A 16,441-nucleotide genomic window follows, 5' to 3' on the forward strand; every position below is an offset into this window, starting at 1 on the left:
TGGACTTTATAAATACTAGGCGCAGAAACGACAGAGTATGCGTTATTAAATATCGCAGAACAGCAATAGCTAGTCGCCACTATCTTTTCATAAGTTCGTTAATCTACAATAAAATTAATCAAGTCCTCAATATTTACCCACTCTGTCATTATAAGCTAAAAACCATACTCCTAAATTGGCTTATATCCCTCTCGTATGATGAAACTGAACTAATTATTAAAACCACCATCTAAACTTCTACATTTCTCACTCAACCTCACAAACTCACATAATCTCACTCTCGCATACTCACACACATAACATTCTCACACTCTCTCACAAACACATACCTGCACATTTTTGTCTTTTTAATTTTGTATAAATCGTCTTACTTACTTTTATCATTACTTTGTGTTTCTGTTTTGGAGATATGAATGTTAAAATTTGATTAGTGGAACTACTAATGTTTGGAGGCGGGCGTTGGCACCTGTGCCGCAGCTTATTTAAGCTTTTATGGGTGCCATCGTGCATAAAGTTTTTGTAATGTGTTGTTGTGTTCCAAATAAACAATTTTGATTTTTTGATTTTTTGATTTAGCTCTGCATCTAACAATTTTATATAATATTTATTTCATTTAGTCCATAAAGCTCTTTATTATACAGATCAATGATTTTCTTCCAAATTATACAATGATACCAAAAACTGGCTAATAAAAAAATATAATATTTATTTCATTTAGTCCATAAAGCTCTTTATTATACAGATCAATGATTTTCTTCCAAATTATACAATGATACCAAAAACTGGCTAATAACAACTAGATAACCAATTGTTCAACGAAACCTTGTCACAAAACATTTTTTCATTTTTTTTGAAGCATGAACATATAGCTGTAAAATCTAAGGAGGCGGGCCAATACGATGTTCAGGTGCAATAACAAACGACCAAAAGCCTTCGGTCAATATATTTTTTATGCTAATTTTTTTATTCGTTAATCGTCTTCTTTGACTATGACATTGGAATCAAATGTTGCCAGTTGATATTTGAAGCAAAGAATTTTAATGTTGAAATAAGATATGTTCGTCTCGATAGCACGCTTGATGCACATTTTTAGCAACGTTGCATAATTTTAGCAAGTTGGCTAAAGAATCTTTTCACTTTTTACAGAATACAAATAAGAATTAGTACAGATTATATTAATTAAAAATATAAAATAAGGCTATAATTGCATGGAAACTAGAGACAATAAAATCAGTGAAAAATGCAGCTTTAATAGATTTGGACGGGACATGGAATTTTTGAAGATGACAAATATCATTATATTATGGAAAAAACAAAGTTATTACTCTTTCCTTTCTTTTTTCCTTTAATTTCCAATTAAAATTGAAACATATAAGGCTGATCAAGTACGAAAGTAGATTAAAAACTACAGCCTAGTTCTATAGTCTACATAATATGTTAATACCTACCTAAGCTTTTGAGTTAATTATTTTTTTAAGATATTCTAAGTTGTGATAGAGTTTCTAGGGTGATAGAGTTTCCTAATCTCTACATTTTTATTGAAACTGCTACATAAATACTTTAAATAATGTATATAACAATGAAGAATTTCAATTTACATCTCTTCCTGCACTCCATTATATAGCAGCTTTTTAGCTTTACAGTTATATATAGTAAAGTTTACAAGTTATATATAGCTAAATATATCTTTATATACTGATCATTATGTCTTGATTGTCTATCCATTTGTAATTGAAGCAGCAATTACGCAAGTTGTATGCGGTTTATGTCCACAAAATGACTCTATTTCAATATTGTAATATTAAACGTTCATTTTATAATAAGGATGAATGTTATAGGAGTGCAGTAGAGAGCATAGCCCATTGCAAATATAAGGAATATCGTAAAATTTGTGAATGGTTTTTGTTAATGGTTTCAGAAGTTTGACTATAAGAATCATAAAGATATAGGTAGGCATGAATATAAATGTTTTAAAATAATAGTAATAATATTCCTTACTACAATTATAAGCTAATGAATTAGTTTATTAGAAATTGTATCTACTTCAAAGCATCTTATTACACGCCATTTAGAAATATAGTCTAGATAAATCTTATAGCTAATACTTTATATATTCTTATTACGCTATTGCTTCAGTACCAAGTACCTATTTTTTCCTTTTGGAAGTTAGCAAGATAGAGCTTTTCTTATAATCAATTGTATTTAAAGGACTTATCTAAATATATCTTTGTTAGCTTTTATCCTCAACTAGCTTCCGCCCACGACTTTGTACGTGCATCCCCGTTTTCCCCCGTTCCCGGAAGAATTTCGGGAAATCCTTTCTTAGCGGACGCCTACGTTATGACATCTACCTGCATGCCAAATTTCAGCCCGATACGTCCAGCGGCTTGGGCTGTGCGTTGATAGATCACTATATCAGTCACCTTTGAGTTTTATATATATAGATTTAGTAATAATAAGAATTAAAATAAGTGTCACAGAAATTTTGTTCATTGCTTCAATTTCCCTCAATTTTTCTATGTTTAATGTAATTTTTTTATTTGAAACCTCGAAAAATGAAACTATCTCAAAATCGAAAACAATCAAAACATCGCTCTAATTCGCAACAAATAAGTATATTACAATTAACACATAAAATTATCGGGCCCAAGCATTCACCCTTCTTGTGTGGGCGTAGTGGGAGGGACAGTATAAAGAGTGATCGGACAATTTTACCAGCACCAACCGGTCTTCGACGACGAAGACAGCAACATGAAATTAACGGTGAGTCAAGTGAAGTGTGTGTGACAGTGATTTGAAAATCGAAACAAAATTTCCCGCGCTAAAAATGGATTGTGAAAAAAAAAACGTGGGCACCTCTATGGTATCCTTGATAGGATCGAACGGGTTTGCTGATTTTGAAAATTATTTTTGGTTTTTTATTTTCAAAAATAAAATTTCATGCTTGTAGAAATGGAATTGGTAAAGTAAAATGTTATTTGTTTCTTAATTAAAATAAAAAAAATGGTGGCAAAAATTTTAAACAATAAAATTTTCACGAGTTTTCTTAATCCATCTAATCTCTCAAAGGAAAAACTTAATAAGCTATTTTACTACCTTTTTTGATCCATTATCGGTTCACTAATTTCATATAATACTAAATCGTAACAAAACAGTGTACCAATAGACAAATTAATAGACAAAGGGGAAAAAAACTAGTCTGACTAATGATAGGCTTATTCCCACGGTCTATTGAGCTGTTGTTACATAAAAAGCGATTTAGTTAATAACATGCTAGGCATAGCGTTTAACTAATTTTCCTTAGCTTCGCGTTGTTCTAAGGTAATTTGCATTTCACTTTCTGTTTCTACGTGAAACAAAATTATAGCCATGGAAATTTATAGAACTGTAGCATTGTTTTGTTCATTTGAAATTACGTATAATTTTGTTTTAATTATTAAAATAAGTATTATAGCTATTGTTTACGGTTTAAACTAATCAATGTATTTAAATTTTAAATAATATCTTTTGAGTATGGTGGAGCATTTTAAATTAAGAATAAATACCAGAATAATATTCGTACATGAATATTTATTAGTAAGTAATATACTTAGTGAAAAACTATAATGACTTAATATGTCTTATGAATATATTTCATCACAAAATAACTATAATTCAGTTAACATAACGTTAGTAATCCATTAAGTAAAAGCTATTATTACTCATAATGTTCTTTACAGTGTGATTATTTGATATTACGGGCTGTAACATAATATTATTGAATGATGTAATAGAAAATGTATTATCAGGTGTTACTATTAGTTGAAGAATACGACTTATGTGTTCAATGAGGAATAACTTATTATAATATTATGTATATGGAATCAAAATATAAACGCAAGTCAAAATACTTATATTATTAATACGAAAAAGAAAAAAACGCATTGAGTTCCGTTTTAATTTCATTCATTGGATAGGTAATTAACGAAATTTTAATATCTTGATAACGAAAAAAACCTACTTTTGCATTATTGCGAATTATTATTTGGTAATTTTTGAAATACGCTTCTAATGAGGAAAATAATTGTAATTTCTGTTTGCTAATTGTATTTAATTAGTACGAAATTCCTTAGATACTATCTGTATGAAGAATGACGATTCAATTCCTCAGCAATTTTTATGTAGTGTTTGTTTACAACCAGACATAACTTTCTTTCGGAGACAGGCGACGATACATTACTATAAATAGCACAACTTGTCTATAACTCGGAAATGCAATGGTTATCTATGGTTGCTTGATCTTGATTTCTTGTTTTCCAGCGCAAAACTCGCAGGTTATTGACCGGAATGTCAAGTTTTCTTGTAATATTTTATATGGAAGGTATACAAGTGCGTATACACGTGATCAAATCTAATACACTTTCTTTTATCACGTTAAGTGACGTAACTGAAGTAATTACATGTATGAGTGTAATAAAGCATGCTGTCGGAAGCTTCTGTTCTTAAATGGATTCTATCAGGGCTAATTTATTTTTAAATTTATCGGTACATTATCTGTATATTTAATTGTCAGTGTATTAATTGAATATAAATTATGAGCTAAAGATGTTAATAAAATCATTCCTTTCAGCGAGTTAATAGCATCAATAAGTTCATAGAAAAAGTAAAAACTGCCTCTCTTCGGGAAGTCGCTATAATAATTGGGTTAAATTTTAGTGACCAAAATTATAGATTACGCAATCCAAAAGTGGCACTACTTAAAATAATGATATAACGTATATAGAAAACGTAGAAAGTTTTAAACAATAGTTAAACTTGCGTTAAAAACACAAGTTAGTGACTCGCGAAAGTCGCTGTATTGTGACTTGTGAGAATAGCAATTTTGATTGAAGCAATTAAACGAATGGTTATCATTGTTGACTATTTTTTGCACAGATAACTCAGAATTGACTTAGAGCTATGTAAAGAACGATCCGTGACGTATGTCATTCATACTGTCTTCTTTTGTTTTTGCTTATTGTACTCATGTAATATAAATAAATATTACTAATATTTGAATGACTGGAAATGCATATTCTACGGTTGATTTGCATGTTTGAATTAGAACGAAAGAGATTAAAGTTTTAAATTTTAATAAATTATCGACATCCTAATTAGCATCGTTAATCGATTATAATTAATGTACCAACCAAACATACAAATTCATTATAAACTAATTTTATTTGCTATAAAATAAATCGTTTCCTTATATACGGTAGGTAGGTATACCTATGTTTATGTCAATTATACATATTTAATATCCACACTAATAAGTGTAATCAACAAATACAAAGAACGACTCAATTTATAACTGTTAAAATCATGGTTATAATATTTAGTACCTACATAAATTAGACAATCTCATATGACCCTAATAACTCGGTAGCTAAATTATGCAAGCCATGTTTCATTCACTGTACTGAGCGAAGCGTGCTGATTTTATCATCTAATTTGTTGTATAATTACTAATAATGTATTGAAAAACTTCCGAATTAAATTATGTTTCTTTTTGCAAAATTTGATCATATTAATTTCACATTTGGGTTTTTTGTTCTTTGACATTCGTTTGTGTTCGAATGTCAAATGCAACATGTATGCAAATTAATATTTGCCATAAATATTTGTTATTATATGAATTTATTCATTGATTATTAAATATGTAATTAAATGACTTAATTAACAACAAGACTATAATAATATACGAAAAGTTAGTAGGTATACCTACTTATTACCCAATTAATAATCTTTTGGCTAGAATTAGAACATATGAAAACTTTAATGTATTGGCAATTTCTTTTTTACAAGGATATACGTTTCACATAGAAACATCTCTTAACACCTATTAAATGTTTTAAATGCTGATCACGTGGGATTAAGCCCGCATTAAAATGTTTGAGACATAGCGGAGATTTAAAGCATGTAAATTTAAATGAAATAGAAAGTAAGTAGAGCGCTTGAACATAGATTCGTAGAGCCGATACGAGCCGGTAACGAACTACTAGAATTTGTTATTGAGTACGGTTTTATGTCTTTTGTTGGCCTACTATTAATTTCCGCATAAGTCACACTACAATACTATACTTAAGTACGGATTATAATATCGTGGCTAGAGTTGGATTACTGTAGTTCATGCATGAAATATTTATGTCGTACTAGCTTACCACCCGCGGCTTCGCCCGCTTTGTCTAAAACCTAATAAATTATATACTTAAACCTGCCTCTTGAATCACTCTATCTATTAAAAAAAACCGCATCAAAATCCGTTGCGTAGTTTTAAAGATTTAAGCATACAAAGGGACATAGGGACAGTGAAAGCGACTTTTGTTTTATGCTATGTAGTGATATAATAATTAAACTTTTTATTTGTTCGCAGGTTGTATTAGTTGCCTCACTGGCGGTGGTGGCCCTCGCTACTGAAGAGAAAGGCACCAAGAACGCTGCCACAGAAGAGAAGAAGCAGGACAAACGGGGCATTTACGACACTGGCTCTTACGGTGGTGGCTACCAGATCGGTGATGGCGGTCACGGCGGCTACGGAGGCCAGAGCTTCAGCAGTGGAGACTTCAGCGGACATGGCGGTGAATTCGGAGGTGTCTCCGGCGACTCATGGAAACCAATCCAAAGTGACCACGGACACAGTCACCATCACCACGTCAAGACCATCGAGGTGATCAAGAAGGTCCCCGTCCCCTACACTGTCGAGAAACACGTCCCCTACACCGTTGAAAAGAAAGTGCCTTATGAAGTCAAAGTACCTTATCCCCAGCCCTACACCGTCGAAAAGAAGGTCCCAGTTACCGTCAAGGAGTACGTCAAATATCCAGTATACGTTCCCGAACCTTACACAGTTGAAAAGAAGGTGCCTTATGAAGTCAAGGTCCCCGTCGACAAGCCCTTCGAAGTCAAAGTGAAAGTACCAACCCCTTACACCGTTGAAAAGAAAGTACCTTATGAAGTGAAGGTCCCATACCCCCAGCCCTACACCGTTGAAAAGAAAGTACCCGTCCCCGTGAAATACGAAGTGAAAGTGCCCCAGCCCTACGAAGTCGTCAAGAAGGTGCCTTATGAAGTCAAGGTCCCAGTAGACAGGCCTTACCACGTATACGTCGAGAAGCCTTACCCAGTGTCCGTCGAAAAGCCTTACCCCGTTACAGTACACAAGCCTGTCCCCTACGAAGTTAAGGTTCCAGTCGACAAACCTTACAAGGTGGAGGTTGAGAAGCCCTACCCAGTCCCAGTCAAGGTGCTCGTGCCCAAGCCTTATGATGTGTACAAGAAATTCCCCTACACCGTTGAGAAGAAGGTCCCCTATGAAGTTAAGGTGCCCATTGACAAGCCATACCCCGTGTACAAGGATGTCCCAGTGCCCCTCGTCCAGGAGGTCCCATACCCCGTCAAGGTCCACGTTCCCGTACATCTGAAGAAAGAAGAGCACCACGGCTGGCATTAAACAGCAATACAAATTAGGTCTCACACCAGTACCTTATAGGTTAAGTTCGAAATGTGATCATTAGTATTCGTAGTGTGTATGTAAATTTAAGATTTTGACGCTTCCAGAACGTTCTAGAAGCGTGAAAATTCTTTGTGATTGATTATATTTATCAAACGCATTTGACAACTTGAATGTCGTGTATAGAAATCTAAAGAATGATCTGTTATTACTTGTTTATGCTTGTTTTATGTATTTGTGAAAGTGATACTTTTGCAATTACCTTACGTTGAGGCTGATATAATAAAAAAGTTATAAATATGTGCTAATTTTATTCAACCCAATTATTATCATAAAAGTTAAGGAAATTCTGCAAATAATAGGTACTAAAGATATAAAGACTTGAAAGTCCAAATCCTAAGTACCTACTAGTAATCGTTGCGTAAATATGGCTGAAACATTTAGTAATAGATCTCATATAAAGCGGCTACGTCATGCTAGCTAGGTTTCTGAGAAATAAATGCTATAATTTATGGGAGATTTATTCATCCGCTGAAGTGATAAAGTGCTTGGTTAGTAAACATAAAGTAAAGATTTTCAATAGAATGGCTCTACCTATATAAAGTTTTATTTAGGTACATTTTAATTAGAAAAAATCCTTTAAAATATATACGTATATACATATTATATCTAATATAATTCTTTATGATAGATATGTAGCACGTTCATGATTGAAATTGCCTACAACCAAGTAACACATATAGCTCTATATTCTATAATAGTTTTCACAAACAAATCTATTGGTTCGATTGTTGCTATTTGCTTGCTAGCTATTTATTCTAATATAATCTTAGAATATAATATTGTTTCAATTGATAATAAGTACATAATACGATAAGTAAAATAATTAGAGCATTTCATCACAAAACGATCTCGCGATGCACCAATTATCCACAGACTATAGTAATTTCAAAACACATGTTCTTATGCAAGTTATTGGTTAAAAACCAAGTTAAAAACATTTGCAATGATTTCGCAAAAGATAAAACTGTAGCGTGACTAGAATTTGACGTTTGAATATAATCTGTATTGACTGCAAATTGCATTGTCTTTGCTAAGATCGGATTTTGAAAGTTGTTATACGCTAATAAATATAAATATTGACGTCGAACACGGCTAGATTGGCCTACTGTTATTATTTTAACCCATTAAAAGCACATTTGAATCGGACTATTTTATAAATAATTGGTTTGTTTATGACGAAATATTACAAACAAATAAAAAGTGTACTTATATCTAATACGACTGCTTGCATAATTATACTTACCTACTTCAATATAAATATAGAGTTTTAAGTTTTCTTGATTCGATTGACATATTATTCATATAAGGAGCATGCTTTGAATAAAAAAAGAAAAAGTTACTATAATAATAGTTTAGTTATCAAGTTATTTTATTATAATAATTCGGAATTTCCTGTTCTTATGTCACGTAACAACTTACTTGATACTACGGTTTAATATAAAATATATTAACGCGATTGTTTTAGTATCTACAAATAGTTATGTATTCAAGTTTATGTTGTTGTTACCCTGGGATTAAAAAAAATAAATAAAATATTACTATATTTTCAAATAAATTCTAAAACCGGTAGTCGTTTTGGAGTTCAATCGTAACAAGCGCAGAAATTAAAATCAAATTGATGCTCTTTTTAATATTAGTTTCTATTAGATATACCTATTATCCTCCTATTTACATACGAGTACATGGTATATGATACATAACTTTCATATGTGTCTGCATTTGACTTATAACCTTTAGTGCATCTGCTATTTTAGCTGAATAAGGTCAAAAGGCAACTTAAAGATGCAAGCGTGAAGATATTAAACATAATGTAATATTATTTGAGAGATGGTTGAGTATACTGGTTAATAATTAGACATATAATTAATAATGTCTGTTTACTGTTATAAACGTAACTTATTAGTAGGTACGAGTAACTAAGAAGTGTATATAATAAATATTATTATTCAGTAATAAAAATAATAGGGCTCAAATTTGAGTTTATTGTTACTCGAGTAATATTATCTGTGGCTCGAGCTTAAAGCTCTTTCGATTAGTAAATGATAAATAATGTGAACTTGTTTAATCATTTTCTTTCCTTGTAAAAAAAGAGTCTATTCTGTAGAGCTGTCTGTAACGCGCGCGCGTCTTTAGAGCAAATTAATATGACAGAAATCTTGATATGTTGTTTTGTGACTCGACCAGCAGATTTATCGGATATTGGGAAAGCATATGTGTTCCTTTTAACGTACTAGCGGAAACAATACATTATGCATATACTAAATGGTTCCAAGCCTTACAATGCATTTTAAAAGCTACATTATATCCTGACCTCTTCTATGTATCTGTAGTCGTATAACATAGAGGTCTAACTATACTGGGTTATTTTTTAGCTAAGACGTAGAAATGGCGATTCATTTGTTACATACAAGTCTTTATACTTTAGTTTTAGTATGTCATCGTCGTAAGAGTTAATACTCTTACTACATAATTGTAGAGATTTGGTTCGCACATATGTTGAATTTTAAAGTATTATATAAATAATAAGGCTTAATGTAGTCTCATTTTATAAATGACTATTCTAAGTGACTATTACTTTAGAATGAAAACTAATCAATTTTCATTATAAATGACTATTACTTTATAAATAAAACAAAGCAATTTTCATTACTAGGTAAAGGTTTAAAAAAGTTGGATATAGTTATTCCACATTAACCTATTCTTTAAATAAATCTATTCCTTGTTTTGGAAATAAATCTATATTCTATTCTATTCTAAATATCAAGATGAGTTAGTTCTTGATTCACTATTACAGTAAATTAAAGTAAAATTATTTGACCAGTGCCAGTGGTTGTATGCTTTGAAATATTTCGAGTTAAAATTAAATATAAATAGGTACAGAATCTAGTGTACAACTAGGTACCTAACTGAATCTCCTGTAGCTTTTAGAACAAAATATACTTATAATAATGGTACAGGTAATACTTAAAAATATCACATTATATAAGAATAGTTAATTTACGGGTTTTATGTACTTATAAGAAAACAATAGAAACCAAGCAATTATGTTCGTGGTTGTGCCTGCTAGTTTGAAGGTTTACACTTATCACGCCAAAACTACACTCTAATTGGATACGGTTTTAAAATTTCGAAATAGTATTTCACATAGATGGAATAAAATAAAAATGATTTGAAGAAAGTATGAGGAGCAGATTTGTATTAAGCATTTATTAAAAAACTATCTATTCGTTTCATTTAGAAATGTTGATAGAAATTTGCTCTTTGAATTACAATCAAATATTGATATCGCAGTTAATATCAAATATATTATAATGATAAGTACATATGTTATTAAGTAATGGGCGAATGTGATTGACTTGCATTTTAAAAGGTCAAAGATGTTACAATCGCTCGTAAAATCATCAGTTTATCTTATTATAAATTCATTCAAAGAATAATAATATGTGTTGATTATTGGTTATTGCAAAATTTCAACATTTGTTCAGTGATTTGTATCTTTGGTGTAGTGGTTATCGCTTGAGCGTTGTAACTGCGCTGTCCTAGGTTCGATCCATAATAGAGGCGGTAGAGAGATATATCGCATTGAGTTTCTTATGTACAAAATACTACTTGTTTCTTATGTACAAGTAAAGGTAGGTTAGGGAAAGGCTTTACCTAACCTACCTTTACTTGTACCTTTAACTATAATATAAGGCATGGTATTTTCCCTATAGTATTAAACTTCACTTAAAATATCTCTAGGTACCTTTAATAATTATATTTACGTCATGAAAGAATATTTCACAGTCGATTCGTGCTATCTATGGGAAAAGGTAAGATTAAGAACAGGAACATTTAAAAATATTACATTCAAATACTTTGTTTTTAAATTTCATTAGTGAGATAATGGAAAATGATTACGAAAGCATTCGAGAGCAGAAACGTAAATATTTTATCAAAAGATTACATTTTACAAGATCTAAGTAGTAAGTATACTTCTGTATCGTTAATTTTTTTTTTATTATATTCCTTGAAGTACGAGGATGGTTCTTATGTAGAGAAAACGTAATAATAATTAATTAAATAAATTTTAAAATCATTCTTATTCGTGGCTACTAACCATAGGTATCGTATGCAAATGAGATCACAATGAATAAAATAATAAAAAATTGTTAATTTAAACCACTAATTAAGTAATTAACAATTTAGTTATGCTTTTAAATAAGTGCGGTATTGTAGCAATCGTTACAAAATGGATTGTAAATTGAGATACATGTGCGTACATTGCGAAAACGGATTGTTACGAAAACTAATCATTTTACTTTATTACTATTACGATTGTCATATATGTATAATGGACTTTTAGATATGTAAGATAATAAGTAAGGTCTTTAAATTAACAAACTTTCAAAATAGAGCGTAGTAAAAGACATTATTTATTGAAACTATCCTACTAATATAATAAATGCGAAAGTTTGTGAGGATGGATGTTTGTTATTCTTTCACGATTACAATGAAATTTGGTATGTAGGTAGCTGAAGACCCAGAATAAGATATAGGCTTTTTATCCTACAGGAATGGGAACTATGCGGGTTTTTCTTTGATAACGCAGGCGAAGCCGCCGGCGTAAATCTAATATTTCATAATAATGCGTAGTTTAGAAGATCGTTAAGTGAAATTGTGTGATTTGAAATTAAGACAATTATAATATAATTCAGAATGATCAAGTCATGGATATTTTAGATTACAAGTTATTTTAAAATGAGGATTAGCCAAAGCCATTGCAATAAAGGCCATATATACTTATTACTTGCCTGAAAAGAAAAACAATGTAATCCATACTGTCCTAGTTAAGCATCCATGCACGAGCGTAGGAAGTATCTTATTGTATTGTTTGTGTTAATTGGAAATTATTGTAATAACCGACATTTTGTCTCAAACTTATTATTTGCAAATTGTTCTCATTTGTAGCTAGGTATGTAAGTGTTTTTTAAGGTTGTCCATAAACAATTTATATATACCTACTTTAGTTAAAAAAAAAACACGTTTCTATGAAATTATTGTATTCTCACCGAGCCTTAATAATTGTACAAACTTTAAATGAAATCAATCCGTTTAAAGTGGGTCAAAATCGAGTCGAAATCGGTTAGATCCGATATAATGTGTATTTGGAAAATAAATATTTGTTTATTTGGTTCATGTATCCAGTAACTAAAAAGAGATGGTACTGGACAAAGAAAAGTAACGAATAGTTGTTGTAGGTCAAGGTTGATGGACCACTTATGTCGATTACGTTATTAGAGTACCACTTTATTGAACTTGTGAAAGTATTGTTTAAATCTGACTTCAATTATATAGTTGACGATTGGATACTTAAAATAAAAATGCTGTATTCAATATAAGTACGTGGAGATTATTTAAATCACTTTTACATTGTTTATCTTAAATAAAGAATTAAGAATGTGGAAGGAGAGGAAAAAATATATAGAAAAATATAGAGAGGAGCGAGCGCTACGAAAGAATAATTAAACTTTATTACCTCTACATACCTCTACATAAAGCAAAATAATAAAATTTTCATGCCAACTTTATTTTCAATACATTCGTATGATACGTTCAATATGTGAATTCAGAGAGAACCGTTAATTTGAGCAATCCCGATTGAATTTAATAAGGTTATTATTAAATTCTCTCTGAGCAAACACAGTGAAACTCATTAACCATGCACTGCTTTATATTCTAGATGATTCCGTATATTCAAAATTTGTATGGTCTTTTGCGATCGTTGTGGAAGCGTTACGTAATCGTATCGTAATACGTGGAAGAGATCGCCGGGTTTAGAGTACCGCTGGTAATGGTACCATTCACTTACCGACACGACTACTGCACGACATCGGTTTAAAGGTGTTTTGGATACTTAGCCTAAGTGGGCGCAAAGATTAGTTTAAATAGACGCTCCACATTTTTTTTACTTTACCGTTGGAAATGTTTTTATCTCTTTGGAGATATTGTTTTTAGAACTTTACTGTTCTTAGAACTTAGAAGTCACTTAACGTTTGTGAAACATGTTGTTTTTCATTGCTAATGCTTGAAATGTAGATTTAATATTTAGTACAAAATCATTGTCATTAATCTCTATGTAATGAGCTATAATAGACTTAATAATTCTTATTTATCTTGGGTTTTAGAAATTATTTGTTTATTATAAAAATAGGCTTGATCGCGTTATACCTAAATACCGTATGTAGTATACCGTATATAATAATCTATGTCTAAGTATCACGTAACTGGCTATATTATTTTATATTTCGATTTTCGACTAAACTTTTTTTGTCACGGGCACGTGAATAAAAAAGTCTAGTCTTACACTACAAATTTTTTGGCAGCCCATACTAAATAAGATGCGAACAGAAATGTTATGGTATATAAAATTATTTGTTTCTTTTTACTGCTACAATAAGTCGCATTAATGTCTGTCAATGAATGTACCGCCTTACGTCACTTATAATGCAATGTTACTTCTAACCCGATAGCACACTTCCTACTATTTACATACTATAGTATTGCATACTTACGTCACACGTTTAATATTATAACATCATTGAAATTAATTTACTCCTCATTTAAAGAGCAGAGATTTAAGAGATGTAGAGCACATACTTAGCGATTTAATCTAACATGCTGGGTATGGGCTTTTTGCGTCATTAGATCATTTAATTAGATAGATTACTTTTAGCATTTATTAAATGAGAAGATTTGGCACAATCACCACTGCTTCATTCGGTAAGGGAAAACATCGTGAATAAAAATATTATGTCCAGGAACTAAAAAATTCGACAGCCTGCTCTTTAGTAAGCTTGCGTTTATGAACCTTATATTACCTTACCTATCCTTGCTGATGATGATGATGATGATTATGGTGATATTATATATTTTTAAATAGAACAACAGATGAGTAATAAATATGGAGTCTAAATGCAATTTTTATGATAAGTAATAAGGTTGTATCCTTAGTTGTATCTAAATCCTAACCTCCTTAATTCTTAACCTTTTTAACGAACAAAAACCGAAAACTAATTACGTACAAGTCTATCCTTTATCATAACGAATATCGAAGCTATAAAATATTTGAACTGTTATATTATCTGTGCTGTTTATCAAATAGATTACGGTCGGATTGTGAATGGTCCCAATGGGGTTTGGTAACAAGATTGTTTTATAGCAGTTAATTGATTTCGAATACACCTGTAGATAGATAAATCAATTTGTAGATATGTATTTATTGTTTGGTTTTAATTATCCTTATTGTTGTAGATATTAATAAAGTTTGTATTAGCTTTTATAGTGAAATCGATCATCGGATAGACATATCGTATTCAGTTTCTAAGTTATAAATATAATATAGATCTCCGTTCTCTTAGGTTTTATTAATGTCTCTTCTAAAATTCATCAAAACAAGAAAGCGGAACATACATAAACTTTCAGAATTACATAAAAGTAATAATAAAAATAGACATACAATTAAAACTAAATATAATTTAAAAATAAGAGATTAATTAATAAAGTCATTAAATATTGCAACAATTTTAATAATGTACCTATTTTTAAAATTGTTGCAATATTTAATGAGTACCTAGTGATTTTAATTTATTTGTATACGTTAAACAGCAACAATTTTTATTATTAAGTAATCATCAATTAAACATAATTTTTTTAAAGAACAGACAGTAATTAAAGTAGGTACTTATATATATATTTTTTAAATACTACATTTCAAAGCGAGGTCAATTAAAACAGCTTTATACCTCAAAATAGAATTCTTTCGATTGATAGAATCCGTTAACTTATCTATCTCTAAACAAACTAACCAATCTTTTATATGGATGTTGTATATTTCGGAACTTTCAAGCCTTATCAACAAGCTCGTTAAAGTGGATATCCCACAATAGATATCTTCATCATATTGATTTGTTACCCTTTAAAACAATTATTTATTCTCTATTGTTTTTAATTACATACTATACTATGCTATATAAAGAATCTAACATTTAAATAGCATTAAAATAATGACAATAATAAATAAATAATAATAAATAAGCCATTTATTCGAAATCTCACTTATTAATACCTAATATCAGGGCTCGGAACCGGTTTGAAAAGAGCGGTTAATTTAGATTATATACCGGTAAATATATCGTTCCTTCATTTACCGGTTAAACAAGTGAACTGTTTATAAGTAACCCAAATGATTAAGGTTACCGGTTACTTCTGCACAAACGGTTTTGACACCCAAATTAACCGGTTAATTCCTTTATTATTTTTGCCTCATTTTTTAACGCTTGCCACAAGATATAGTGAATCTAATATCTATACATATAATAAATCTCTAGAAGGGTCAATTCTGTACATTGAAAATATTGAAAAAATAAATACCAGGGGGTGTTACTGGATCGATACCAAACCCAAATATGTGATTAAAAAAATTTTTGTCTGTCTGTATGTTCAGGCATCACGTGAAAACTAACGGTTCGATTTCGATGAAACTTGGTATAATTATACCTTATTATCCTGGGCATAAAATAGGATACTTTTTATCCCGGAAAAATACGTAGAAAAAAATAAATCTTAATTTTTCCGCGCGGACGGAGTCGCGGGCGGAAGCTAGTATCTAATATATTCTATTCTAAAATATAGTTTGTAAGTATAGATGTATGGATGTTTAGCACACATATAGAGGGTAACTTGGATTAACACATAGGATAGTTTTTATCCCGGAAATCCCACGGGAACGGGAACTATGCGGGTTTTCCTTTGCAAACGCGGGCGAAGCCGCGGGCGGAAATCTAGTTATTAAATTCAAATCTATACATATAATAAATCTGTAGAAGGGTCAATTCTGTACATTGAAAATATTGAAAAAATAAATAGCAG

The 16,441-nt window shown here is 30.7% G+C and overlaps 1 protein-coding gene across 1 annotated transcript; it reads left to right on the top strand.

The window, feature by feature from the left end:
• Positions 1-2,680: 2,680 nt before the first annotated feature.
• On the top strand, positions 2,681-7,768 carry LOC123703249 (repetitive proline-rich cell wall protein). Its single transcript, XM_045651192.1, has 2 exons — positions 2,681-2,763; positions 6,392-7,768. The coding sequence occupies exons 1-2, from the start codon at positions 2,752-2,754 to the stop codon at positions 7,466-7,468; spliced, it is 1,089 nt and encodes a 362-aa protein (XP_045507148.1). The 5' UTR covers positions 2,681-2,751; the 3' UTR covers positions 7,469-7,768.
• Positions 7,769-16,441: the final 8,673 nt, after the last annotated feature.

The sequence above is a fragment of the Colias croceus genome, chromosome 25, assembly GCF_905220415.1.
Source record: "Colias croceus chromosome 25, ilColCroc2.1".
In the NCBI taxonomy this organism is placed as follows: Eukaryota; Metazoa; Arthropoda; class Insecta; order Lepidoptera; family Pieridae; genus Colias; species Colias croceus.